Source organism: Zosterops lateralis, assembly GCF_965231275.1.
Source record: "Zosterops lateralis genome assembly, chromosome: 27".
NCBI classification, from domain to species: domain Eukaryota; kingdom Metazoa; phylum Chordata; class Aves; order Passeriformes; family Zosteropidae; genus Zosterops; species Zosterops lateralis.
The window spans coordinates 6172192-6198390 of record NC_139787.1 but is presented as its reverse complement, the minus strand read 5'-3'; the positions used below and the strand labels follow the sequence as shown (position 1 = coordinate 6198390).

At 54.5% G+C, this 26199-nt stretch overlaps 4 protein-coding genes across 5 annotated transcripts; 2 read left to right on the top strand and 2 right to left on the bottom strand.

Moving 5' to 3' along the window:
• Positions 1-64: 64 nt before the first annotated feature.
• On the top strand, positions 65-11711 carry UBQLN4 (ubiquilin 4; the record flags this gene model as incomplete). 2 transcript variants are annotated; one of them, XM_083879206.1, is made up of 11 exons in its annotated part: positions 65-235; positions 2195-2346; positions 4580-4785; positions 5101-5363; positions 6541-6699; positions 7367-7592; positions 7969-8108; positions 8543-8626; positions 9214-9329; positions 9921-10098; positions 10497-11711. In XM_083879206.1, the coding sequence occupies 11 exons, from the start codon at positions 65-67 to the stop codon at positions 10647-10649; spliced, it is 1848 nt and encodes a 615-aa protein (XP_083735332.1). In that variant the 3' UTR covers positions 10650-11711. The 2 variants fall into 2 exon arrangements, with proteins under 2 accessions (XP_083735332.1, XP_083735333.1); XM_083879207.1 differs by lacking the exon at positions 8543-8626.
• Positions 11712-15303: 3592 nt separating this feature from the next.
• GPATCH4 (G-patch domain containing 4) lies at positions 15304-17879 on the top strand. The gene is made up of 7 exons (XM_083879105.1): positions 15304-15481; positions 15864-15937; positions 16020-16112; positions 16343-16450; positions 16568-16668; positions 16789-16839; positions 16963-17879. The coding sequence occupies exons 1-7, from the start codon at positions 15406-15408 to the stop codon at positions 17543-17545; spliced, it is 1086 nt and encodes a 361-aa protein (XP_083735231.1). The 5' UTR covers positions 15304-15405; the 3' UTR covers positions 17546-17879.
• Positions 17837-20000, bottom strand: NAXE (NAD(P)HX epimerase). Its single transcript, XM_083879107.1, has 6 exons — positions 19811-20000; positions 19413-19521; positions 18939-19049; positions 18682-18795; positions 18450-18597; positions 17837-18367 (listed from the first exon to the last, which is right to left on the bottom strand). Exons 1-6 carry the CDS (start codon positions 19978-19980, stop codon positions 18165-18167), a joined length of 855 nt encoding a protein of 284 aa, XP_083735233.1. The 5' UTR covers positions 19981-20000; the 3' UTR covers positions 17837-18164.
• A 298-nt stretch (positions 20001-20298) lies between these two features.
• Positions 20299-23890, bottom strand: TTC24 (tetratricopeptide repeat domain 24; the record flags this gene model as incomplete). Its single annotated transcript, XM_083878886.1, has 10 exons — positions 20299-20398; positions 21066-21242; positions 21482-21614; positions 21730-21853; positions 21896-21964; positions 22083-22199; positions 22317-22438; positions 22576-22704; positions 22785-23003; positions 23083-23890. 10 exons carry the CDS (start codon positions 23888-23890, stop codon positions 20299-20301), a joined length of 1998 nt encoding a protein of 665 aa, XP_083735012.1.
• Positions 23891-26199: the final 2309 nt, after the last annotated feature.

Here is a 26199-nt window from a genome sequence, read left to right as displayed (position 1 = left end):
TGCTGTAGCGCCGCTCCCGCCTCTCTGTGGTGGCGGTGGTCCCGGCTGGCGGCGGGCGGCGAAGATGGCGGAGCCGAGTGGTGGCGGCGGTGGCGGCGGCCCCGGCCCCGGCCCCGGCCCCGGCCCCGGCGGGGACGGCCAGGCAGGGCCTGGCGGAGCGCTCATCCGCGTCACCGTGAAGACCCCCAAGGACAAGGAGGAGATAGTCATCGCGGACGGCGCCTCCGTGCGCGAGGTGGGGGCGGGGGCAGGCCGAGGGGGCGGAGAGGCCTGGAGGGGGGCTGTCGCGGGTGCTGAGGGGCGGGGGCGGCTGGTCTGGGGGGACCGAGGAATCGAGAAGTGGGGTGAAGGGTTTTTGGGAAGGGACCTGCGTTTGGAGCCGGGAAGGAATTTCGGGCGGGCGTGAGGAGCGAGGGAAGGGGGATCTGGGCTGGGGGGCGGTCGGTGGGTCCGGGGGGTTTCTTGGAGACCCGGATCAGGGCTAGGGCCGGCTTGGGAGCCTTTCGGGGCACCCCAGGCCTTTGGGCCTTTTTGGAGCCAGGGTGGGAGGGAGCAGGGGGATCTGAAGGAGGGCAGGTGCTGGAGGGCTTTAAAGAGGAAACAGTCCCGAGGGCGGGAGGTGGTCTGGGGGGGCTCACCTCTGGGAGGGGTCGTAGGTGTCGAAACCACAATAGTTGAGGGACTCGGAGACTGCTTTGGGGGTGGTGGCAGTGGGAGGGGTGTGAAGGACCGGAGTGGGGTCTGGGGGCTTGGACCGTGGGCTGGGCTGCGTGGGAAATTGTTTCCTGAGCGGAGGTGTGGAAATGGTATTGACATTGTGGCCAGAGCCGCATGGGTGCGTGGGGGGCTGCTGGGGGGGCGTCTGGGAGTCCTGGCCTAGGTCCAGACTCCTCTGGAGGCAGATTCCTCGGTTGAGGACAGAGGAGCCGGGCAGATGTTTGGGGCCAGCGTTGGGTGAGCTGGAGGAGAGGAAACATCGGCCCTTCCACGGGTGGGTGGGTGGGCCTCTGCACCTGCTAGGGAGCGGGAGAGGGCCGGAATTGGCAAGAGCTGGGGTTAGCAAAGGCTGGGATTGGCAGGAGCTGGCTCTGGGGCTGGTCCTGGCATTGAGGAAGTGGCGATGCCCACTGGGACAAGGTGTCATGGGCTCTGTGCTGGGCTGTCTGCAGGGCACAAGGTCGTTGTGTGAAGGGCTTGGAAGGGATCTCTAGACAGCAGTTCATGGTGTGGGCAGGGGCTGTGCACGTGTGGCCCTCCTGATCCTTTCCATCCGGGGAGCCCATTGGTACAGGGGGTGTGGAGTGAGGGCTTTGTGCAGGGAGGGCACGGAGCTGTATGGGGCACATGGAACTGTGGGGGGGGGGGGGGGGGGGGGCGGGACATGGAGCTGTGTGAGGAGGAACACAGAGCTGTGCGGGGAGAGACACAGACAGGGTGATCTGGGGCCAGGGCTATGCTGTGCCCAGCCTTGTTTTTAGATTCTGATGCAAAGGCTGAGAGCTCTGGAACTGGCATATGTTTCACTCTGTCCTGACATTCCCCTCTGAAGTCTCTTTAGTTTGTGTTTTCCAAGTGCAGGGATTTATTTCCTCCAAATCAATTTGGGAATGCCCTGGCAGGGTCAGCAGTGAGAGACTTGCTTGCAGGTGTGAATCCCAGCACAGCACACAGTAAGGAAGAGGTGTCCATGCTCTGTGGCATGCTCACAGGGAATTCAGTTGCAGAAATAGGAATTGGAGAAGACCTAGTTTATTTCCATTGGCTGATAAAGGACTATTCCCTTTTCCATGGAGCTCTGTCCTGTATTAAATCAGTTTGGCTTTCCTTAAGAAAAAAAAAAAAAAAAAAAACTCAAATGAGCAGACAAAACCAGTTCAGTCATTCAGGATAAATGGTGTGTTTGGGTTAGCTCTGAAGCACAATTGGTCTGGCTTTGGAAGCTTTCAGCTCTTCTGAGGGAATGGCTCTATTTTTTCTGAGATTTACTCCATAATTTGTGATTTCAGAACTTGTCTTTGCTTTGTTTTGGTTTTCATTAACACCTCAGACATCATCAGCAACTGGTGACTGTGTGGTACCTTCCTGGGCTCTGAGGGCTTGTCAGTTCCTCTGTTCCCAGAGTGGATGTGATCCCTGGAGCTTTATGTTAGTGATACAAATTCTTTGCCTGAAAAATGCTCTGTTTGTTTTTTAGTTCAAAGAAGAGATTTCTAGACGGTTTAAAGCCAAACAGGATCAGCTGGTTCTGATCTTTGCTGGGAAGATCCTGAAGGATGGAGACACATTGAATCAACATGGGATCAAAGATGGGCTCACTGTTCACTTGGTCATTAAGACTCCGCAGAAGTAAGAGTTTGGTCTTGGGAGGGCTGGGATCAAATGGGAATAAATGATTGTGATGATCCTGATGAGCTTTCCCTGCCCAAGCTGTGCCACGCAACAATGGGGTTTGTCAGTAACCTGTCCATGGGTGACACAGCTGTGATGGTGTATGGCAGGTACCTGAAGGGGCTGGTACCCTTTAACATTACTCCTCTGTGTGTCTTGGAAGAACCCATCAGAAATGGATACTGCTTCTAGCAAAAGTTCTAGAAAAAGGTTTTGATAAAAGGCGTTACTTTCCCAGTGAACATACTCAGCTCTCAGCCTGTGCTCAGGCTCTCAGAGGCACCACAGGAGGCACATGGCATGCGGAGCCCTGTGGGGCACCTGTGGAGGCACAGCTGCACAGGCCGGTGCAGACAGTGGATGCTCCACATCGGGAGTGCACAGAGGCTTAGGCTGTGCAGCCGCAGGAGTGGTGTGGGGGTTCGTTCATGTGAGGCTGTGGGTGCACTCGGGGCAGTTCCCAGTGGGGATGTAGCTCACGTGCACCACAGACCTCAGACTGAGAATGGGACATGGGGCTGACCTCCGGCTCCTGCTGATTTAGCTCTTCCCAGCACTTTCCAGAGGAGTGTGGGCATGGAAGGATTTTGGAAACAGCAGCTGTGCTTTAGTTGCAGCCACATTTCATTGATCTTGGCCCTTCACAGCCATGCCTCAGGCTCCGGCGGCAGTGTGCCCCAGCTCCCAGGGAGCTCCAGGGCTATGTCTCTGTGCAGTTCTGCTGTCCTCTGGGAGAGCTGCATTAATCAAGATGGGGTTTTTTTCCTGGTTTTTTTTTTTTTTTCCACCTGTTTTTTTTTTACAAACACAAGGAAGTGTACTGTCAGGTTCTGTGGCCTCTCCTTGGATTCTGCCTCTCCAGGTATCCTGAGAGCCTGATGCTGTTTCTGCTATCTCCATTATAAATGTGGTATTGGCAAACTATTTCAAAGGGTGAATCATAGCTGTCCTGGGCTGCTCATTTTTCTCCTGCTAATAGTCCTAGATAAGTGCTTACTGAAGACATTACAGCCTCTTCCTGTGAGAAGAGGCAGAGAGAAACCAAGTGCCCTTCCTTCTTCCTTTCTTGTTCAGCTTCCCATTTGCTTTGTTTCCCCACTTTTAGCCTCTCTCAGTGGCCAGTGGTTTTCAGCAGCAGTCAGGTTAGTCTGGACAGTGGACAGGGGCCTTTAGGGTTCATTTTTCAAGTTCTAGAAGAGTGAAAAAGGAAAAGGAGATAGAGAAAAGGAATTATTCTCGTTTTGGGAAAAATCAGGAAATCATTGTTCTTGTTTTTAGAAGTATAATAGCATTATTGAAGTGAGTAAAGTGATTTTTTTGGTCTAATTTAATGAAAGCTCTTCAACACTAGTCCAGGACTCACTGTTGTGACTATGAAGGCTTCAGAAAATTTTTAAATGTCCTCTTTCAAATTCCTTTAACACTCTTGAGGAGTAACTGTGATAACAAGGTACTAACCTGGGTTGGTGTATTCAGCAAAGCTAATGTCCAGCACCTGCTGCATGGTGGCTTACAGGAAAGTGTTTGTGTGGATGTGTTAAAAGAAGCTCCAGACAACTTGTGTTGGAGCAGGAGCCTTGCATCAAGGTGCAGCCAGTGGCAGAGCTGGGAATTTGCAGGCAAGCTGGCCAGAAACATTCCATGGCTTTGTGAGACAGGTGCTGGCTGCCTTGTGCCTCAGTTTCCCTCTTTGTACAGTAATGCTAATGCTTCTTTTTGCCCCAGAAGCACTGCTAGGAATATTCAGAAGTGAACATTGTTGTTTACCTCATGCACTAGCCCTGCTGTAACCTCCTGTGGTTTCTGTGGGAGCAGCAGAAGGATTTTCCTGTTTGGAGCACACTCATTGCTCAAGGATATGGCTGCAGTAAATAGTTCAGTGGGATTCAAGGAAGAGCTGGATACAACTCAGGGTAAGACCAGTCCAGCCACTCTGCATGGGCCAGGAAAACATGTCAGGGGCTGCAGTGCATCAGGATGGGAGGCAGATTCCAGCAGATGGAAGGCATCTGGGAGCATAGCTGTGGATCAGTGCAGGCATAGATGGGATGGAAGCTGGGGCTGGCTGCTGTGGGGATGACTGGTGTGCTGGGAGCCTGGTCATCATGGGCTGTGCATCCTGTGTCCCTGCAGAGGACTGCCCTTGCCCTTCCCCGGGTACCGGGAGTTTAATACTTTTTATCCTTTGCAGGGTCCAAGATTCAACATCTGCTGCTTCTGCCCCCAGTGCTGTTTCTGCCCCCACTGCAATCCCTTCTTCTCCTGCTGCCCCATCTCAGCCCTCCACATCCAGCAGTGCCGGTCCAGATGCAGGGAGTGGCAGCAGACGGAGCAGTGGGTCGGGGACCGTGGGAGGTCCTGGAGATGGCGGCCCCAACAGTGCTGCATCCATCCTGTGTAAGTGGGGGCTGTGAGAAGGAAGAATTTTCTGGGATTAGACCAAGGAGTTGGGGTTCTTGACCCCTGTTGTTGTCTCTGCTTGCCATAGGCTTTGCATGAGTCACTCCCGTGGCACACCTCTGTGTCCCTGCTAAAGGTAATGCCACTTAGTGAAGTGTGTGTGTGTGTAGGGATGTCTTTACTCAGAGCTGGCCATCATAGGAATACGGGATACCCCTGGATTTGTAGGAATGCAGTTCAGCTGACTGTCCTCTTTTGCAGTTGCTGGCAGTTACTGACTCATGCCTCTCTTCCTGTGTGTTCCCTCTCCAGCTGGCTTCGGTGGCATCACTGGGCTGGGCAACCTTGGGATGGGCTCGGCCAACTTTATGGAGCTCCAGCAGCAAATGCAGCGGCAGCTGATGTCCAACCCAGAGATGCTTTCCCAGATCATGGAGAATCCCTTGGTGCAGAACATGATGTCTAACCCTGACCTCATGAGGCAGATGATCATGGCCAATCCCCAGATGCAGCAGCTCATGGAACGAAATCCAGAGATAAGCCACATGCTCAATAACCCAGAGCTCATGAGGCAGGTGAGTCACACCAGGGCTCAGTAAACAGTGTTGAGGAGAGTCTTTGTGGACCAACATCAGTGTCTGCACTGCAGAGGAAGACTGGGAATGTCAGAACAGTGGTTTTGGAGATCTCTTACTTCCTGCTGTGAGCTCCCCACAAACAGATGGGGGTCTTGAGTTATGTGAATACCGATTACTCAACCCACATCATTGCAACTCTTTGTCTCCCTTTCAGAGCTATTGAATCCATGGTGTATTGGGAAAAAAAGGGATGCTGGGATTTTCCTGGCATGCTGACTACAAGGCTGCTGTGTGATTCAGGATTGGGAGTAAAAACAATGCTGGAGAAGTGAAGCTACTGCACAAGCTCTTTGTTTCTCTTTAGTTCTCTTGACAGATTACGTAGAGACTCCAGAGCTGTACAGTGAGTGTTTCACTACCTGTGTCAGTGGGGAACCCGAGTCTAGACTGGGATCCCAGAGGGCTCTCATTTTTCCCAGAACAGAGAGGACCCGTATCCAAGAGGAGTGGCTGTCTGGAAGACCAAAGGTTCATCAGAAGGGAATCCTAAGGGATCAGTGAGAATCTGGGTGTTAATAGCTGTTGACAGGAATCTGCTGTTTCCTGGGAAGGCTTTTCAAGAAGGTTGTGCTGAATGGGCCTAGTTTAACCAAGTTTCTGCTTCTCGGTTATTCTGTTTTCAATTGTCTAGGCCATACCTGAAATTCCTGACCTGCAGGACTAAATTGTGAATAATTTGTACTTAAGCAGTTCCTCAAATGAGACCTGAATGTTCTTTGTGCAGGGAAGACCCATCAAAAGTCTGGAGAGGGTGGAAGGATCCACCTTCCGAGTTGTTGTATGTAGTCCATCCAGTCTCAGTGGGAACATTTGGGTGTTGGATGTTTGGATGTCCTGATACTGCTTAGGAACAGAACAGTTTCATCGAGCTGAACTGAGGCTGAGAAGGAAGAGAGCTGAACAAGGCTGGGGAGGAGCCTGGATCCCTGGGCTGTCTTTGCTTGGATAAATGATCTCTCTGCCCTCCGCCTGTGAATAGGGTTTAATTATCCTCTCATCTCGGAGCTGAGATTTAACTCTTTCAGGGCTTGGCTGCTGACCAGGCTCTTGATCGGCTCTGGCCCTTCATGGTGCATGTGGGCCTGAGCCTTCCACCTTTTCCTCCTTCTCTCAGACGATGGAATTGGCTCGTAACCCTGCCATGATGCAGGAGATGATGCGGAACCAGGACCGTGCTTTGAGTAACCTCGAGAGCATTCCAGGAGGATACAATGCCCTGCGTCGAATGTACACGGACATCCAGGAGCCCATGTTTAGTGCAGCCAGGGAGCAGGTATTGGATGCATTTCTGTGAGTGGGGTGTAGTGTGGGAAAGGGGTCTTTCCCTGTTTGCTGTGCTGACGGAGCAGTTTTCCTAGAGTGTGGTTCTTCATCCCTCCACTCCAGTGTAGGCATGGGCCAGAGAGTATGGTGCAGTGCCTCTCATGACACAGGTTGAGGTGTTAGAGAGGCCTGCTCTGGCTCCTCCAGCCCCCCAGCAAGGTTGGATGCCAGCCCTGACCAATAGGCAGGCCCTGTTACTGTTAGCACAGCCCTCTGGTCCCTGGATTAGCTGGAGCCCAATGCCTTCGGAATGGAGCTGGCTCAGATCCAGTTGGCTGGTAGTGCAGGAGGAGAGAGCACAGGTCTGGCTGCAGAGGGCTGTGCAGACATACTCCAATCCAGCACTACCTACTTGTATGTCCAGGCGCTGGTTTTACAGGGGCGTTTTGAAGCCCTGCATTTGGGAGCTGAATCCAGGGCTGTGGCCACTCCTGTGCCTGGTCTTTTTCTGAGTGAGGTGTGTTGTGGATTGCAGATTTCTCAGGAGGTGGATTATGGCACGTGTTTAGCAAATTCTGGACTTGGCTGAATATCATCGGCTGTTCCCTGGCTCACTCAGGCGTTGGTCTGCTGGGACTAACTGATTCCATATGTTTCTTTTCTTTTTTTCTCCCTAGTTTGGCAACAATCCTTTCTCTTCCTTGACGGGGAATTCTGACAGCTCGAGCTCTCAGCCTTTGCGGACGGAGAACAGAGAGCCGTTGCCAAACCCCTGGAGCCCCACACCCCCTGCTTCCCAGAGTCAAGCACCCAGCAGTGAAGGGAGCACAGGCTCAGCAACCACCCAGGGCACCCCGACTGTATCCAACCCCTTCGGGCTGAATGCTGCCAGTTTTGGTGCTGGTACGTAAGGGAGGAGCCCGAGGGTGCTGCTGGCTGAGCAGGTCACACAGGCTTCCTTGGAGGGTCAGTTCCTCTGGCATTTGAGCCCTATCTGTGGCTGTTACCCAGAGGAGTGGGTCTAGCCTACTTGCAGACACAAATTAATTATTCTGATGCACTTGTCAGACAGTTCCTTTGGGAACTCTGCTGTCCCTGAAGCTCTCAAGAACAGGAGGGTGGCCAGCAAAGCACTGCCATGGCTGTCCACAGCCATGTTCACTGCTGGAGGGGGGGATAGAGTACAGGCAGTGCTGTCACCTGTCACATTGTGTTTCAGGCAATGCAGTGATGCTCAGGCTCATCAGGGGTTTTCCTTTGTCTTCCCTTCCCCTTGCAGGCATGTTCAACAGCCCAGAGATGCAAGGACTTCTGCAGCAGATTTCCGAAAACCCTCAATTGATGCAGAATATGATCTCTGCCCCCTACATGCGGAGCATGATGCAAACTCTTGCCCAGAACCCGGACTTTGCAGCACAGGTAAAAGTGTTGCAGTTGTCTGCTGTTGCCAAACAGGCCATGAGCTCAGTGTGAGGTCACTCTGCTGCTGGAGTTGGACTGGTTCCTCCTGCAGACACTGGAGCAGAGTAAATACACAGTTTAGTTGTATTTCTCAATAGCCTGAAGGCAGCCCCAGCTCTGAGCCCTGTGTGTTTGCAGAGCCCCTAACACAAGAGGTGGCTCTGAAAAGGAAATGGGAATGACTCTTCTCTTTGCCTGTGGCCAGGTGGCCCCTGTTCAACACTGCTGTCAGGAATTGAGCACTTAGCACTTAGCAGGGGAGCATGTTGAAAGCCCAGGGAGGGAGTCAGGGGCCCTATGACTGACCTGTTCTTCATGGCTTAGTTGCATAGGGTTTAACAGCAAGTGGCAGCAACCCTCTGACCCTACCTACATGTGCTGTCTCTTGCTAGATCATGGTAAATGTCCCCCTCTTTGCTGGGAATCCACAGCTTCAAGAACAGCTCCGCCTTCAGCTCCCTGTCTTCTTGCAGCAGGTAAAGGCCTCTGGCTGGCCCTGTGCTGCCCTCAGCCCCTGGCTCCAGAGCTTCTCCCCCCACTGTGGGACAGGCAGGATCTCAGCTGCTTGGTTGAGTGCACTAGGAAGCATGTGGGCTTGGGGGGCCGTGCTGAGGAAGGAAGGGGGTTGCACAGGGGAGACAAAGAAGAAGAATTTGGTTAGACAAGGTAGTCTGAATTAACTCATCTGAATTACTGAAAGGTGGACTCCAGATTAGACTTGTTAAGCTACTTGGAACCCCTGTGTAGACAGTCTCTCACTGTGTTGAGTTTACAAAAATTACAGCAGCTGGTGTTCAGGTAAATCAGAGTCCAAAGGCATGTGTCCTCAGTTCTAATCTGATTCACCCAGTTCATTTAGGAAACCTGATGTGAGCTTTGTGAGTGTCCCTGCAGGTGAACCCTGCAGTCTGGAGCCTCAAAGGAGGATCCAGACACAAAGGCCAGTGTTGGCTGCAGGCAAGAGGCGCAGTTTGGCACTGGCTCGGATGTGACAGTGGTGGAGCTCTGGCTGCCTGAGCTCTCACTGGTTGGTACTATGGTATCTCTCTGCCTTGGTCCGCAGATGCAGAATCCGGACTCCCTGTCCATCCTCACCAACCCCCGTGCCATGCAGGCCCTGCTCCAGATCCAGCAGGGACTCCAGACGCTGCAGACAGAGGCCCCTGGACTAGTGCCAAGGTACGGAGTGGGGCCATGCAGAACTGCTGTGCCCAGTACCAGCAGGCAAAACTGGCTGTGGATTCATCTGGGAGATCTGCTTAGGATGCTCTGTCATGGGGACTTGTGCGGGTGTGTGCCTGCAGGCCTCTTGGGCAAGCTAACTAGCACTTGCTGCTTGCTTGTGTTTAACTGGGAAGTCCTTGACCTTTTCTTTCTGGAGAAAAGGTTTGGAACGCACTTGGTTCTCCCCCCATCCTTTGCTGCATTTGGTGTGAACTGAACTCTAGAACTTTATCTCTGGAAAACAGTATGAGAGACACAAGGCTGGGTGGGTGTGCTGGGGCAGGCTGATCTACTGGCAGCTCACTGTTACCATGGGTCATGTTCCATCAAAGCAGTTCTCTTCAGGCTTCTGTTAGCGCTGCTCATTCCCTGTGCCATGTGTGACCAGAACATGGATGCAGTCTGTTCAGTTTTCAAAGCTACCCTGTAGCAGGGCCTTCAGTGAGGGCCAGCCTGGTCATGCCTGCTGGCTGCCCTGCTGCTGCACTCTGTGGGGGTGCCCAGAATGCCAGTGTCACCCTGAGCATGCCCTGCCTTCCTCTGCAGCCTCGGCTCCTTTGGCATGCCCCGGATGCCCCTGTCCTCCACAGGAGGAAGCACAATCCCGGAGAACCCCGTTCCCTCCGCTTCAACGCCGGCCAGTGCCTCTCCAGCTGGGGGTGGTAACCCTCAACAGCAGCTCATGCAGCAGATGATCCAGCTGCTGGCCGGAGGAAGCTCTCAAGTACGTAGCACCCAGTGGGAGCTGGCACGGGCAGGGAGGTGTTGAGAGGGGTTCCCACCTCACCCCACTCAGGGGATGTGGTACCCAACAATCTCTTGTGACAGTGGTGCCCTGAGCCAGGTTTGGTTTTGGGGTCTGAATGACTCTTTGGTGTGTTGAACCCTTTGAGAGGTTTAAGCTCAGCATGCTGGGGATCCTTCTCCCTGCACTGCTGCTGTCAGTACTGCACCAGGACAGACTCTGGTGTGGCTGCTGTGCCACCACCCAAGGGGACATGGGGACTGTCCCCACATGAGCCTGAAGCTGACCTCGGGGTTCCTGCACAGCCATGGCTGCTGGCACTGCCTGAATGTTGTCTGTGCTCTCTGACTCCAAGGTCTCTGTGCTTTTCCTCACAGGTGCAGAGTCCCGAAGTGCGATTCCAACAGCAGCTGGAGCAGCTGAATGCCATGGGCTTCATCAACCGTGAGGCCAATCTCCAGGCGCTCATCGCCACTGGTGGGGACATCAACGCAGCTATCGAGAGACTGCTGGGCTCCCAGCCTTCCTAAACTCTGTCCTGCTGTCCCACAGACGTCAGCACATGCATCCATACACATGCACAGGGGATCTTTCCGGAAAGCCCACCATCATTTTCATATCTGACAGTTGTCCATGTATTTAAAACAAAAAGATACAGCTTAACCCTTGACCTTCCTACTAAGTTAAGATTTCATGTTGAAATGCTCTTTAACTGGCTTGTATGTGGATTCCAGTTCTCATCGTGGCCACAGAGACTTCAGATGTGTATTTTTTCCTAAATATGCCCTGTCTCAGACACTCTTCTCTCTCTCTCTCTCTCTCTAGATGGTAGAGGCGATACTTCTAGTTACTTACCTGAATGATTGTGTTTTGAGTAGCTTGATTTTAACTGTACATGATTCCTTCCCCTAGCCCTCCTTTCAGGCAAATATTTAAAAAATTGAGCCAAGTTTGGGGATTGGTTATTTCTCTCACCATCTTATTGGGAATGAATCAAAAGAAAAATTGAAATTACCTGAGAATTTCTGATGTCATTTGTCTTAATGTTTCCTGGGATGAACCGAGCCCGTGTCCCTCACTCACAGGTGCCTCCAATCTCCTGGTAGAGGGTTAATGGGTGGAAAACCTGCATTTGAAGTGTGGCCTCTTTACACTCTGGGGGTGGTGTAACAGAGCCTAGGGGTGTGCAGCAACCAGGTGTGCTGTTCTTGAGCTTGAGTTGAAGGTGCTGTGCAGAGGAAGGTGTTTGAAAGGTGTGTTTCTTCCCAAGTCATATGGTTCCTGGTCAGAAGTGTGCCGGGTCATTGACTCCTGTGCTCAGTGGGCTCATTTCTACAAGTGTGAAAACTAAAAAAGAAATGGAAGAATAAGCTAACAGTCTTTTCACTTCACTGGAAAAAGTTGAAGTTCATGTTCTTCCCAGTTTAGATCCATCCTCCATCCCCCCTTCCATTCTGATGTGTTTGGATGTTCCTACTGTCCAAGAGACTCCCCAGGATCAGCAGGGTGGTATTTCCTAGGAGCCTCCATGGCTGTGTAATTTACATACACCATTTTTATCAAAGGAAAATAAACGCGCACAACCATCTGTCTCCCTGCATCCCTGTCTCATCCTTGCCTGCCTCCGCTCAGCTGGGTCAGTTCCCAGTTACTTGGGATTAATCCATCCTGTCCTGTTTTCTGTGCTCAATGCAGGCATGGGGTTGTCTCTCTTCCTTCCCACCTGGCCCAGCTGCCTTTCCTTGTGGCCCGGAAACCTTTGACGCTTCAGGAATGCTGCTGAAGCTTCCCAAAATTGGTCCTAAAGTGGCGGTTTGGAAGCTTCTTTTGAATTAGAATTGGCAATTAGCAACTGTTGGAGCTGTTGAGAGCGCGGAGTCAGTTTTATTTGATAGTTCTAAGTTTCTTTCAGTGTGGGAGGATTGGGCAGAGTGGGAACAGGAGGTTTGCTGCATACCTGTAAAACCTGCTGCACCCAGCTGGCTCCGTAGCTGAAACTGGGATCGATGGGTGTTCGTGTTGCTTAGAGTGTAGGTGGTGGTGGTGGAGAAAACAGGGCTGGAAACACTCCTGCCTCTGCATATGCATCCTAATGAGACTGCAGTCCCTTGGAGGAGGATTTAGAAAGCCTCTTTAACCTCTTCTGGAGACGGTGCACAAACGTGTGGATTGCTTTGTGAACCTCTCCTCAGACGTGAGAAGAAGACTCCTACACAGACCTGTGTAGGAATGGGACTGAAGGTCCCAACTGGCACTGGCAGGATCAGAGTTCTTCCCATATGTTGCCGATCGGCCCCTTTGCAGCTCCTGAAAATGCCTGTATGAGCCTTGGGATCTCTTCAGTGTCCCTTGACAGCACTAAAGTCTGTGTCCCTGCACAAACCAGCTCTTGTAAGGAATGTGCTTATGGGAGGATGGATGGTGCAAGCAGGGAAGGGAGGCTACAGAGGGGATGCACAGGGTCATGAGGAGTGGCAGTGGTACTCACCATATACCCCATGGTGAGTTTGAACTTCTGAGGAGCAAAATTAGTCCCATTAGTGTTGTTTCTGGACAGACAGAAATCATCCTTCCTCCCCCTCAGTGTGTCAGCAAGGTGTGACATGGTGATGTCAGTCACCGCAGTGCAAGGGATCTGTGTGCGTGTGAGGGGATCTGTTGGAACAAGGACTTGGAGGGATGGAGCAGTTTCATGACTTCAAAGTTGGCTGGAAATAAATCCCTGCATGATAGAGGAATCCTGCTGCAGTGTATGCAGATGGCTGTGAACCACTGACAAGAGTCCACAGGAGTTTAAGAACCCTAGAATGGTTTGGGTGGGAAGAGACCTCATAGCTCATCTCATTCCACACCCCTGCCATGAGCAGGGACACCTTCCACTATCCCAGGTTGCTCCAAGCCCTGTCCAACTTGGCCTTGAATACATCCTGGGATGGGCAGCCACAGCTTCTCTGGGCTCCTGTGCCAGGGCCTCACCACCCTCACAGGGAAGAATTCCTTCCCAATATCCAGTGTAAGTTTTCCCTCTTTTGCTTTAAAACAATTTCCCCTTGAATCATCACTATCTGTCCATATAAAAAAAACTTTGTCCATCAGTTTCACAAGTTTCCTTTAACTCCTGAAAGGCCATGATGAGCCCTCACAGGCCATCCAGTCCTGGGTGTCTCTTGTTTGTTTAAGTGGAAAAACACATTTCTACTGTGTCTCCACAGTGTAGCATCTGCTCCTGTGCCACTTTGGGGACATTCCTCCCCTGCTGCCAGCCCACCAGCCAAGATGCTAAAATACAGACACGGGGCAGCCTGCAGCCTCTTATGTTCATCTGATGCCACCTCCCAGCTTCTCAGCCTCCCCCAACAGTCTGGCAAAGCTGCCCATGCCACACTGCTCCCAAGGGCTTTGCTGTACTGCTCATGTATTGGGAAGGGGAGTTGGGAGGGTCTGGTCTGCAGCTTCCTCAGTGGTGAGACACAATGCGACAGGGATCACTGGGAGAGAGCTGGGAAGTGGATGCAGCTGGGTCTGGTCTTTGGTACCTATGGGGGATGCAGATTCAGCCCTTCCAGGCTTCAAAGAAAAAGGTGCTTTGAAGGCTGGTGAGAAGGAGTCTTTTGTGAAACCTTAATCCCTTCCAGAGCTTTCCCTAATCCCTGGTAATGTGTTCAATGGCCCACTTTCGAAGGAATGACTGCACTTTCTCGATCCCATATCTCTCTTTCTCCAAGGGATTGTCCAAAGGTGTTCTCACTGACTGTTTCCTCTTTTTACTCTGATAAATATAATTAATTCTTTTAAAACATAATGAAAGAAGTAATTTTGGCAGCAGGTAGTGGCAAATCCAGGTGATTGATTGGGAGAGATTTCTGCTGTCAAGGATATATTTTCACTTCATTCCTCCCCCTTTCCCTGGAAGGGATCCACAGCCTTTTCCCCCAATATCCCAGTGTAACACTTCCAACTTCGAAATCAAATCTCTAAAACGTGGAGGAGAGAAAGATGTCAGGAAACCAACATCTATATTCCTTTCAATAAACTGGGGTTTTTTGTTACCAAGATCCATGGTATGGGCAGTTTCCTGTGGTCACAGCCCTGATTATAGAGGGGCAAACTCAAAGTGTCTCAAGAGAGGGTCAGTAGGGAAATATCCTGAGGTTAGGAGGTCATGGAGTAGGATAGCTTGGAAAATATGTGTGTGTGTGTGTGTATGTGGAGTTGCTGCAGCAACTTTGCTCAGCCACAGGAGTCATAAGGCTCCTCAATGATGCTTCTCAGCCTCTCTGCTGAATTCTGCAGCATTTAAGAGCAGAAAACCATAATTTAGAGCATGGTTGGGCCACAGCCAGCCCTGACAGCTCCCTGCTGCAGGACCCGACCATGGCACATTTAGGGCCATATTCATGTTTCTCTGACATAGTTTATTTTTAATTCCACTTGCAAGCTGACACCTGATTTCCTGACACTGCCTGGCTGGTGCTGGTGATGTTCACCAGCTTGCTGTCGGTGTTGGGGTGTTTCCAGCTTGTCGGGTTGTCTGTATCAGAGCCAACACTGCCCATAGTGCAGGTGCACTGAAACTGGGAGGGCAAGTGTGTGTGCGTGTGTGTGCACAGGGCAGAGTCAGCTCTGTGTGTGTGCGTGTGTGCCTGTGGCACACCGAGCAGAGGTGTGTGCATCGCTCAGCAGGTGAGGAGGGGTGGGTGTACACAGACACGAATGCGTCTGTGTGTGCACCCATGTGTGCATGTGCACAAGTCTGTGAGCACGTGCGTGTGTGCACACGTTCATGTTTGTAAGCATGTACACGTATATGCATGCTACGTGTGAGCACGCGTCCGGATGTGGGTATGTGCACACCCATGTCTGCGTCCCCGCGCCCGTGCATCCCCGCGTCCGTGCATCCCCATGCCTGTGTATCCCCGTCCCCGTGCCCCCGTGTCCTTGTAACCCCCGTCCCCGTGTCCGCGTCCCCCCACACCCCCATGTCCCTATCCCAGTGTCCGTGTGTCCTCGTGTCCATGTGTCCCTATCCCTGACCCCTTGTGTATCCCTATCACTGTCCCCGTGCGGCGAACCCCGCCGGCCCCGTCCCCCTATTTCCGTCCCCGTGCCCCGCCTCACCCTCGGCGCATTCTCGGCCCCGCCCTTCGCGCACGCGCACAGTCCCTTCCCGGCGGCCCGGCCGTGACGCCGTTCCTGCCTCGTGCGGCGGCTGGGACACACCGGGACCACACCGGGGCACGCCGAGACTCCCGGAGACCCTCCGGGATCCCCGGGACCCGCCAGGCCATGAACGCCCCAGATCCGGCGGGCCGCGGGATGCTGTTCGCTGAGAACCAGCTGAGGCGACACGGCTGGCGCCGAGGTGGGGCCGAGCGGGGGTCCCTGGACCGCGGTCCCGGGCCTTGCGCCCCACCTTGCCCCACCCTGAGCGCCCCGGCTGTCCCCCAGACTCTGGTCCCCCGCAAAGTCCCGTCTCCCCCCGTGCCTACCCAAGCCCTATCTTCCTCCACCAGGCCCCACCTCCTTCCAGGACGCAGCGACCCCCAAGCCCCGGGACCCTGCAGACCCCGGCAGCCCCAGGGTCCCCACCCCAAACCCCTCTGGTTCCCAGAGCCCGTCACCTCACCCCCCTCCTTCCTGCAGTAGTCGGTCTCGACCTCACCCCCCCACTCTCGGAGTCCTGCAGCACCCCAGCTCCCGGTGCTCCCCGGCCATGCAGGGGTGACGGGGTACCTTGTCCGCAGGACAGGGCCTGGGCAGGCGGGAGGACGGCATCGCCGAGGCCATCCGGGTGAAGGTGAAGTGCGACACGGCGGGGGTGAGTGCAGATCCTTTCTCGGCCCTGGCCCAGTGCCCGCTGCCCACTGCAGCCATTCTGACGGCTCCTCTGCACCCCGCAGGTGGGACACGACGCGGCAGAGCCCTTCACCTTCCACTGGTGGGACCACGTCTTCAACAAGGCGGCTGCCAACATTGCTGTGGAGGCTGGGCAGGTTGGAGGGCTGGGGGGTGGCAGGGGCACCCCAGTTGAACAGGGATGGGGTTGAAGGCAGGGGAGGGTGTTTGGGTTCCTTTGGTGGCTCCTGTACAGCCACTGTATCCCCCCAGGCCCTGTCAGCAAACAGCACCTTCCACAGCGGCTGTGGTGGTGGAGAGGTGCTGTTGGAGGGGCAAAGCCCCTTGGACAGATCATTTTCAAGCCCCTTGTTTTTTTCCCACCCAGGATGGCATCTCTGTGAAAGCACTTTCTGAGCAGGGAGGCAGGATCAGCAATAAGAAGCCACGCAAGGCTGGCAACAGTGGGAGCCTGCTGTATGGCCGCTTTGTGAAGGTAACTGGCTCCAGGAGCCTGGGGGCTGCATGACCCCCAGCTCATTGCTGCTGTGGCCCCCAGAGCTCCATTTTCCTTCTTCCCCTTTCTCACAGTCCCTCTGTCTCTGTGCTGCAGTCAGCCACACTCACAGCCTGTGGGGAGGAGTCTGTGACACTGCCCACCAGCTCTGAAAGCAGTGAGGAGGAGGATAAGCTGGACCTCTCTTCAGTCAGGAGGTGAGACTGGGCCCCATCCCTTGGCGGGGAGCGATGAGGGCTGCAAGGTGGAGCCCTGGTCCAGACCGTGTTCCTCCTACACAGATGCTGGGGGTGACAGGTCCTGTTTGTCTCTCACAGGCTGACGGACGAGGAGCTGGTACAGGCGTGTGGGGGCCGCACAGCACACAAGTGAGTGGCTGGGGGATTGCCTGTCTGGGCTGCCTCTCTTCACAGGAGCTGTTGAGCAGGCTGGGCTGGGGACATGTTCCCTGCTGGGGAGGTGCCAGTCCTCGATGCCTGCGGTCATTGCAGGGGTGCCCGTCACGGCCTGACCATGAGTGCCAAGCTGGCACGCCTGGAGGAGCAGGAACGAGCCTTCCTGGCCACATACCGGCAACAGGAGCAGCAGCAGGAGCCCCTGGAGGGCAGCCAGAGCAAAAAGAAGGAAAGGAAACAGTCCAGGGAAGGAGCCAATCCTGAGGTGCCACAGAGCCAGGAACCAAACAGAGAACAGGAAAAGGTTTTGGAAGAAGAAAAGGTTGTGAAGAAGAAGAAAAAGAACCAGAGGCCAAGCAGAGAAGAGGAGCTGACAGGAGAGGAAGAGGTCATGAGGGAGAAGAAGAAGGTAGTCATGGAGCCATGTAGAGAAGAGGTATCAAGAGAGGAAGGGAAGGTCATGAAGAGGAGGAAGAAGAAGCAAGAGGTAGGCACAGAAGAGGAGGTGGTAGAAGAGGAGAGGAAGGCTGCAAAGAAGAGAAAGAAGAAAAAGAAGCAGCAGGAAGAGGTGGACAAAGAAACAGCTGAAACAGACATACCTCTACAAGACACAGATGAGCCCAACTTGGGACACAGCCCTACAACAAAGAGGAAGAAGAGGAAGAGGGAGCCAGAGTGAGCAAGTGACATGGCTGCTGTGCTGGGCAGCTGTCAGTCCCACCTGGCTGTAAGGGTCCTGATCCTCTTGCTGGTGGGTGCCATGGGGTGCTCTGAGCTTGTTCCAGATGGAGCTCAGCACTGTGGCCCAGCTGCATGGGAATGCTGGGCTAAGACAAGTTGGTCTGGAGCTATATCAAGCTTTACTTTACCATCTGAACCTTCAGGGGTGATTCTGGTCCTGGGGCAGGAACCCATTTGCCATGGGCCTGTCACAGAGGGACACAAGCACACACACTGCAGAATACTGAAATATTTTTTAAGGGCGTGAATAAATCTTTATTGTAATCAGATTATCCTGAAGTGTGAGTGGTAGCATGAGTGGCAGAGCCCCGGATCCCAGATCACCTTTACACCTGTAGTACTTGGATTAGTCAGCAACCCCAAAGAGACCTCCCCCTGCAGCCCCTTACCACTCCCACCTCCTGGACCTTCTGTCTGGCGCTTTCAATCCTGCTGGCTCACACTGAAGCCCAGTGAAGGCTGAGCACCGTCCTGGCAGAGGCTTGGGGAAAATTTGGCCCTGGTGTGCAGTGCTGAAGCTGAGCCTGGCCCCCTCCCCATACCCTTTGGCCCCAGCTCTAGGTCAACTGCAGGACGCAGTCTGTGTCGGGGTACGCTGGCAGGTTTAGAGCGTATTTCTCCTCGAGCGCGGGGGGCACAAACCTGCCCCCAAGGAAGTGGTACCGGCCGGTGAAATGCATCGCCGCCTTCTTGGGTGCCGTAAGGGAGATGAGCATGTCAGGCTGGAGGCCATCTGCCTTCCCCTTCTCTACGTCCCAGCCTGCAATGAGCCCCATGGCCAGGCTGCAGCTGGGACCACCCTGGCCAGGCGCCTTCCTCTGGTAGGTGCAGCCGTAACTCACCTGAGGGGATGTCGATGCTGGCAATGGGCACTGTGATGTGCTCCAGGGTGCTGAGGATGCTGCCAAAGGGCTCCCGCACTGCTCCCTTGAAGCTGAAGCCAAAAATGGCATCCACCACCAGGCCATAGAGCTCATCGATGAATGCAGCCTGCAGCAGGGATGGCAGCAGGTGAAGGGCAGTCCTGGCCACAGCTCCAGGGGTAGCTGCTGCCAAGCTGGGGCTGCTTCTCACCTCACTTGGGAACTCGGGGAGGAAGGGAATATCCATCTTCTTGCACTGGGTTGTCAAACCTTCAAAGAGGGGCTTGCTGGGGCGCTTGGGGTAATACACAGTTGGCTGGTAGCCCTGCAAGAGCACAAGGGACCTGAACTCATCCCACTCTGGCACTGGCAGCAGCCAAAGGAGTAGGACCCTGGAACTCAAAGGTACAGGAGTGCACAGGGACCAGCACCCTCATGGGACCCTATGGCTGGCTGTGCAAGACTCACAAACATCTTCAGGTGCCGGGCGCAGACCAGTCCATCACCACCGTTGTTCCCTGGCCCACAGACCACCAGCACAGCGGGCTGGCTCGTGGTGAAGGAGCTGGGTGGGTAGGCCTGATGGGGGACAAGAGGCACAGGGTTATGATGGAGAAGTGGGCCCATACCATGGGGCCAGGATTCACAAGATCCCAACTAGGGATTGGCATACCCATGGGACTGGGACCATTCCCAGGATCACCATCTGCCTCCCTGGTGCCCACCTTGGTGGTAGCACAGCTTGGTACACAATGCTAGGACCCCCATGACCCTTCCTTGCCTGCCAGGGCCCCCATCTTTTCAATGGTGGTGACAGTACTCAGCTTGTAGTGCTGGAACTCTCCCGCAGGACCTCCACCCACCTCCCAGGCACACACCCTGGCAGTGGTGCAGCTCAGCCCACAGTGCCAGGACCCCCTTCCGGCCCCCCAGGATCCCCACCTTGGCAATGGCAGTGGCACAGCTGAGCCCCGCCAGCTCCATCAGCTGGTCCACGCTGAACTTGTACTCAGTAAAGAGCTCCTGGTCGATGGCGTGGGCCTCCTCCTGCCTAGGGTGGAAGATGGCATCCCTGGGTACCCCAAAACCCGGCCAGGTCCAGCCTGGGGACTGCTATGATCCCCTCGACTTTGCATGAGCCGGGGGGCGGACGACACACACAGAGCTGAGCCCCCGCGCACATCTGCACCTCGACCCCATGTCCTGCCTAGCCCCTCTGCACCCCTCAGCCCGCCCGTACCTTTGTCCCGCCTGACCTCACCCCGTGCCCCCTCCGCCCCCTGCGGGCGCCAAGCACCGCTCGCCTTCTCTCCCACCTCCCTCCTTTCCCCCGGCCCTACCCCAGGAAGCGGAGCCCCGTCGGGCCGGACCCCGCGCTGGGGACGTGCATGGCGCGTCGGGGAAGGCAGCGGCAGCGGTCCCAGCCCCAGCCCCGGTCCCGACACCGCCCGCCCGCCCGCGCCGCCGCCACCAGCAGCCCCAAGCCCAGCAGCGCGCGTGGGCCTGTCATACAGCGGGCACGGCCCAGCACGGCCCAGGGCAGCACCTGGAGCGCCACGGAGCAGGCGCGGGGCCACCCCGAGGCGGAGCGCCCTTCACTGCGCGGCGGGACCGGGGCGGAGCCGCGCAGAGTCCGCAGTGGCTCCAGGCCCAGTCATGACTCTGCAGTCCTTCCAGCCCCTTCATTTCCTCCCCGGGATCCCGAAAAACAAAGGATGGCGGAAACGGAGCGGGGTCAAAACCGTGTTTGCTCAACGGCCCGCTCCCTCCCCCGGTTTGGGCCTGCACAGGCCGTCCGAGAAACGGCGTTTCCCCGGTGTCCTCCTGGTCACACGAGGATGCAGATGAGGGACAGAGTTCTGGACCTCATGCGAGGTCTCTGGCGGGACCAGCAGCCGGCAGCAGTGGCAATGGGGTCATCATCAGGGCTGCAGGGCCAAGGAGGCATCATGGGGAGTGATGGTGTCCAGCAGGATGCAAAATGGAATAATGGAATTACAGAGTCACAGACTTTTGGGTGGGAAGGGATCTTAAAGCCCATCTCGTCCCACCCTCCTGCCATGAACAGGAATACCTTCCACTATCCCAGATTGCTCTAAGCCCTGTCCAACATGGCCTTGAACACTTCTAAGGATGGGGCAGCCACAGCTTCTCTGGGTAGCCTGTGCCAGGGCCTCACCACGCTCACAGCCAAGAATTCCTTCCCAGTATCCCATCTATCCCTGCCCTCTGGAAGTGGGAAGCCATTCTCCCTTGTCCTGTCACTCCAGGCCCTTGTCCAAAGTCCCTCTCTAGCTCTGCTGGAGCCCCTTTAAGCACTGGAAGCCAGGAGCGGGCAGGAGGTTCATACCAGGGTCCTGGAAACTGCCCCTTAGATCTGCCAACCCATCCATAGGGTATAGTTTTGGTGTTGGCTACGAGGTGCCAAATTCACCAGCCCCTGTGACTTCTGGCTTGGGGTCACATCTGTTCCAAGAAACAGGGGTGTCCCAAGCCCTGCTGGCGTCTCCACCCATGAACCCTCCCCTCAGAGGACATTCTGGAGCCCAGACCTCCCATCCACTCCCTTGCCCACTCCCCCAAGGCATCACCTACCTCTCCAGACACCTTGGATGGAGGGTTTGGCAGTTTTGATGCCCTGTGGAATGTGGTGTGAGATCCTCAGGCCTGGGCTTGCTGGAGAAGTGACGTTCTGGTTGTGTGTGGTACTTATGTAGCCAGAGGCTGGCATGGGGCAGCTTGGCCGGGTGCAGGGAGCTGGTGTTCCTCTTACTGAGAGACAAGTCGACCTCATGGGTGGGTTCTGGACAGCATCTCTGAGAAACTCTCTCCTATCACATCGTGACTGAACCCTCCCCAGGATCCAGCTGGAATTACCCCAAATGCACTCCCAAAATTATGTATCTTTAAAAATCTCTGGATTTCACCATTAAACAGGAGAAGTCCCTTGTGCTGCAGAGGTATTTGGGTATCAGGGGCTATACTGAGGTGCCTCCCCCTTGCCTGCCCACCTGTTAGCCTGGGGCTCACTGTGATACCCTGGAGCTGAGCTGGGACCATCGTCATCCTCCCCAGAGGTGCCCAGGAGGCCATGTGGGTGGCAGGGCTCCAGTGTGAGACCACCAGTCAGGGCCACTCTTGTGCCTCCAGAAAGGAAGGACAAACAGGCAAGTATGCAGTATCAGACTGTGCCAAAGCCTCAGCTCCATCAGGAATTGCTTGGATGGCTCAATCCCATGTTTAGTTTCAACCTTCTCACCTGAATACCTGGGATGTGTTCCTGGCGCACAGATATACAGCTTGTCCTCACTCTGGGCCTTCCCCTTGAAGGACATGGAGTGAAGGAAGGAAGGCTTGTCTCCTGTGCGATCTGGAAACTCATTCTAGAGGCAGGAGAGAGAGGATGGCAGCTTTCCTACTCACACCTTGCTCCCCTGGAGCTGTGTCCTACTGGCACGGGGCAGTGTGGAGCAAAACCGCAGCTGGCTGGGCTCCTGATGGGATTAATATGTGTGTCCCTCTGCCCAGCAAACTCAGGCATCTCTTGCCACAACCCCTACTGGGGTCCCAGTTCCCAGCCCTGCAACGTCTCATGCCCTGGGTGGTGCTCACCAGAGCTGGGGTGGGCGCCCAGCCCCCCCGGTAGGAGAGGTGGCTGAGGCGGAGTCGGTGCTGGATGGCATCTGTGAGCTTGTGCACGACCCGTCTGTGGGCAGCTCTGGGGCTGTTCTGTGGTGGAGAGAACCCATATGTGCGATGGGCTGAGTGGATGTGCCCCAGGGCTAAGACTAGTGTCCCATGATGCACGGGAGGGCCTGGCCCTGGGGTTGCCCCATCATCTCTTACCTGACAGAGGGAAAGCAGAAGCAGGGCCTCCTGATAGTGCCTGATGGCTCTCTGGGGGTCTCCCAGGTGGAAGCATGCTGCACCCAGCCCCTCGCATGCTTTCCACTGCCCCTGCAAGTCCCCTGGGAGGCAAAGGGCTACATTGGTCTCAGCACTGCTCAGCCGAGATCCCTGGCAGGCAGCGTGACCCAGCTTGAGTCCACTTGGCTCACAGATGCTGCAGACTCCCCTCAAGGGGGTGCCTTGTGCCTCCCCTCACCCGAGTCTCGGAAGGCTTGCAGGGCGTGCAGGTAGCTCTCCGCGGCAGCCCCATGGTTCCCGAGCTGGCTGAAAGCATATGCCAGGTTCCCAAAGCACTGCCCCTGAGCCCTCCGGTTCCCCAGAGCACCTGGAATTGGGAACACAGGTCTCCATGCCGAGCTGGCACATCCGGCAAAGGAGAGAGGCAGAGAGAGCAGTGTGACCTACCGTGCAGCGCGGCGGCACGTCGGTGCCAGTCCAGCGCTGTGCCAAAGCTGCACAGGGCGTTGTGGGCAGCACCCAAGTTCTGCAGCAGCGCAGCCTCCCGGCGCCGGTCCCGCTCCGGCTCCCCACCACACAGCTCAAGGGCCCGCTCAAAGCTCTCGGCAGCCAGGGAGAAGATGTGGAGCTGGGAGTAGCCGAGGCCGATGTCGCTGTAGAGTTTCCCTGGGAACAGAGAGGAAAAGCAAGCGTGGGAGCTGCTCATCTCAGGCCCTAAGAGCGCAGGGGTGCGGCGCAGTGTTACCTCGCAGGGTCAGGTCAGGGATGGTCTCGCAGAGTGAGCGGCACCGGGCGAGGACCCCGGCGATCTCTGCCGCCTGGAACCGCCGGCTCTGCAGCATGGAGCCGCTCGCCCTGCTCAGAGCCACGGCCGCGGCCTCGGGGCTCTCCGCCGCCGCGTAGGTCTGCGCCGCGTCCAGGAAGTACCGTGCGGCTCGGGCCGGCTCCCGCATCCCCAGGTAGCAGCAGCCCATCTGCACACAGGTCCCTGCTCGGCCGCCAGCCTGCGCAGCACCGGCGTGGCCAGCGACTTTCTCAAAACACTCCAGAGCCTTTGGAAAATCCTGGAGCCCTTCATGAGCCGCCCCGACGCTGAAATAAAGGCTCCCCAAGTGGTCCCTGCTCTCCATCTCTGAGGGCTGTGACTGGAGGAGGAACTCAAGGCCCTTTTTGGGGTTCCCAGTCTCCACATAGGCAGCCCCCAGGTTGAAGGCACAAGCCCTGTGGAGCTGGGGGCTCACTGTGTCCCTGGAGAGGATCAGGGCCTTCCTGAAGAACCCCACTGCCTCCCGCCCAGCGCCCAGAGCCAGCGCCCGGTGCCCGGCTCGTGTGAAGCCCTTGATTGCATCCACCTGCCCTGCTACCTCATCCCCTCCCTCCTGAGCAGCTGCCCTGGTCTCGGCCTTCTTCTTCTTTTTCTTCCAGCTCTTCTTGCAGCTGGTGTGGGCTATTGGAGCTGCAGGGGGGGTGGTGATGGTGGGAGCAGAGGGGGCAGTAGGGTGTATGGTGGTGGTGGGCTGCGCTCCCAGGTCAGCAGCCTCTTCCAAATCCATGGGGAGGGGCAGCAAGCTGCCTGCAAGAGAGAGATGTGCTTAGGCAGCCAAGCCTGCATGGTCTTGCCAGGGAGCACTTCAAAGAAGCAGAGTTATTTTATATTATTTATGAAAAATTAGGGATGTCTTGTAGCCTGTTTGCTATAAAGTTTCAGGAAGGAAAAAAGCCTTTCCTGTGGAGAGGTTGAGAAGCTGGCTGAGAAATGGGAAAGAAGATAAAGGACACAATAGCTTTCAGAAAAGACACAATGGCTCTCAGAACTAGAAGCTAGGACAAGGCCAGCATGAGGATGAGAGAGAAGAACTGAGATCATGAGAAAGAGGAGTTAAATGCTACAAGGTGATACAAACTGTTGCAATATGCTGATATAACATGAAGTAAACTATTGTATAGTCACTACCAATTAGGAGCTTAGCTTTTGCAATATGTATGAGTTAATTAAGCAAAGTATATAACTCAAGATTGTACTTAAATAAACTGAGTTCTGCTGATGACCATATGGTGTCGCGTCTCCCTTCTCCGACAAATGGCGCCCGAACAGGGACCTGAACAGGAACCTGAAGCTGAAGCTGCCTCTCGTCTCGACTAAAAGAAAAAGGGGGAGCATGTCTGCCTGCGCCTGGCGAAAGAAGAGCTTTCGCGAAAAAAGAGCTTCCGCGCCCTGGTGCACGTCTGCCACGGTTGGAGAAGTAGGGTTGGGGCCTGATGCAACCGGGTCGGCGTTAAACGAGGAAGGGATAACGCCCTCAGGAGCCATATAGGTGGTCCTGAGCCATACGTGCTGCCGAAGCCGGAGAGTTGCAACAGCGCTGACGACATAATGGACAGGCAAGCAGCATATGATTTATTTATGACAGGGTTAGAGAAACGGGGGGTTAAGGAGATAAGGAAAGACCTCCCGGGGTTGTTAGAATGGGGATATGCTAAAGGTTATTTTGTTAACCCACATTCGGTACATGAGCTCACTGAGTGGAAAAAGTTAGGTGATGAGTTATTTACTTTAGTTTTGGGGGAGGATAAAACAGCAAAAAGGTTAGCTAAGACATGGCAAATTGTTCAAAATACTTTGTTGCAACAAGAGGCTGAAAAGCGGGCTGCTAAAGAAGCCTTAAAGGCACAAACTAGGAATGAACAGTATGCAGCTACTGAGGAGCCAAAAGCCCCAGCTGTAACAAAAGTGCTGATACCCTTGCCGGGAACATCGGGAGCCACAAGTAGTTCAGTAGAACCCTCTGCACCTCTGCCTGAAATATCTACACAGTCATCACAGGTGTCTAGTGAGCCACAGGCGCCACAATTATCCCTTGTCCCTAAATTACAAAATAGCCTGTGGGAGGAGAGGGTGAGACAGCGCAAAGAGGCATGGAATGCAGTAGCAAAACATGGCTTTGAACAGGGAGATGAGGCGCAGATTGATGCAGGAAAGCTATGGGCTTTTCCAGTGGCTTATACGCAAGGTGTAGATGCACAAGGTAATCCGATTCAAGTAGGAGAATATACTCCGTTAGATTGGAAATTGTTGGTTCAATTGCGACAGACTGTTAGTCAATTTGGCTTTAAGAGTGAGCCTGCTCGACAGATGCTAGATTATATTTTTAACACTCAGCTGTTGATTCCTACTGATTTGCGAAGTGTGGTAAAGCTGATACTCACACAGCATCAACAATTGGTTTTTAATGCACATTGGCAAGCACAGGTTAATGAATCTGTTGCAGTACAAAGAGGGGCAGGAGATCCGTTGCATGGGATAACAATAGATGAACTGATGGGACTGGGACCTTATCAGAGAACAGAAGCTCAGATGATTATGGGTCCGGATAAAATAAGAGAGGCTATGAGATTGGTGAGGGCAGCTTTGGATGCTGTAAAGGATAGTTCTGGGATACCTATGTATATGGGAATCAAACAAGGAAGAGATGAGTCTTTTGGAAATTTTGTGGATAAAGTTGCTTCTGCAATCCAGAGAGCAGGTGTTCCAGAATATATGTATGGAATATTGCTTAAGCAGTGTGTGTTGCAGAATAGTAATGATCATACGAAAAGAGTGTTAGCTACATTGGGTGCAAATTGGACTATTGAAGAGGCTATAGAAAGAATGTCACTACAGCCTGTAGGGTCACAGGTTTTTATAGTTGAGGCAATTAAGGAATTAGGAAAGGAAATTGGTAAAGGGTTACAAAAACAGTCAGAGTCAAATCAGGCTCAAGTCCTTGCAGCTCTTGCTCCTCTCCGTGCCTCAGCAGCAGCTCCTGTGGTTTCTACAAATCACAAGCCACCTTCCATACGATGTTACCGATGTGGAGGCAGT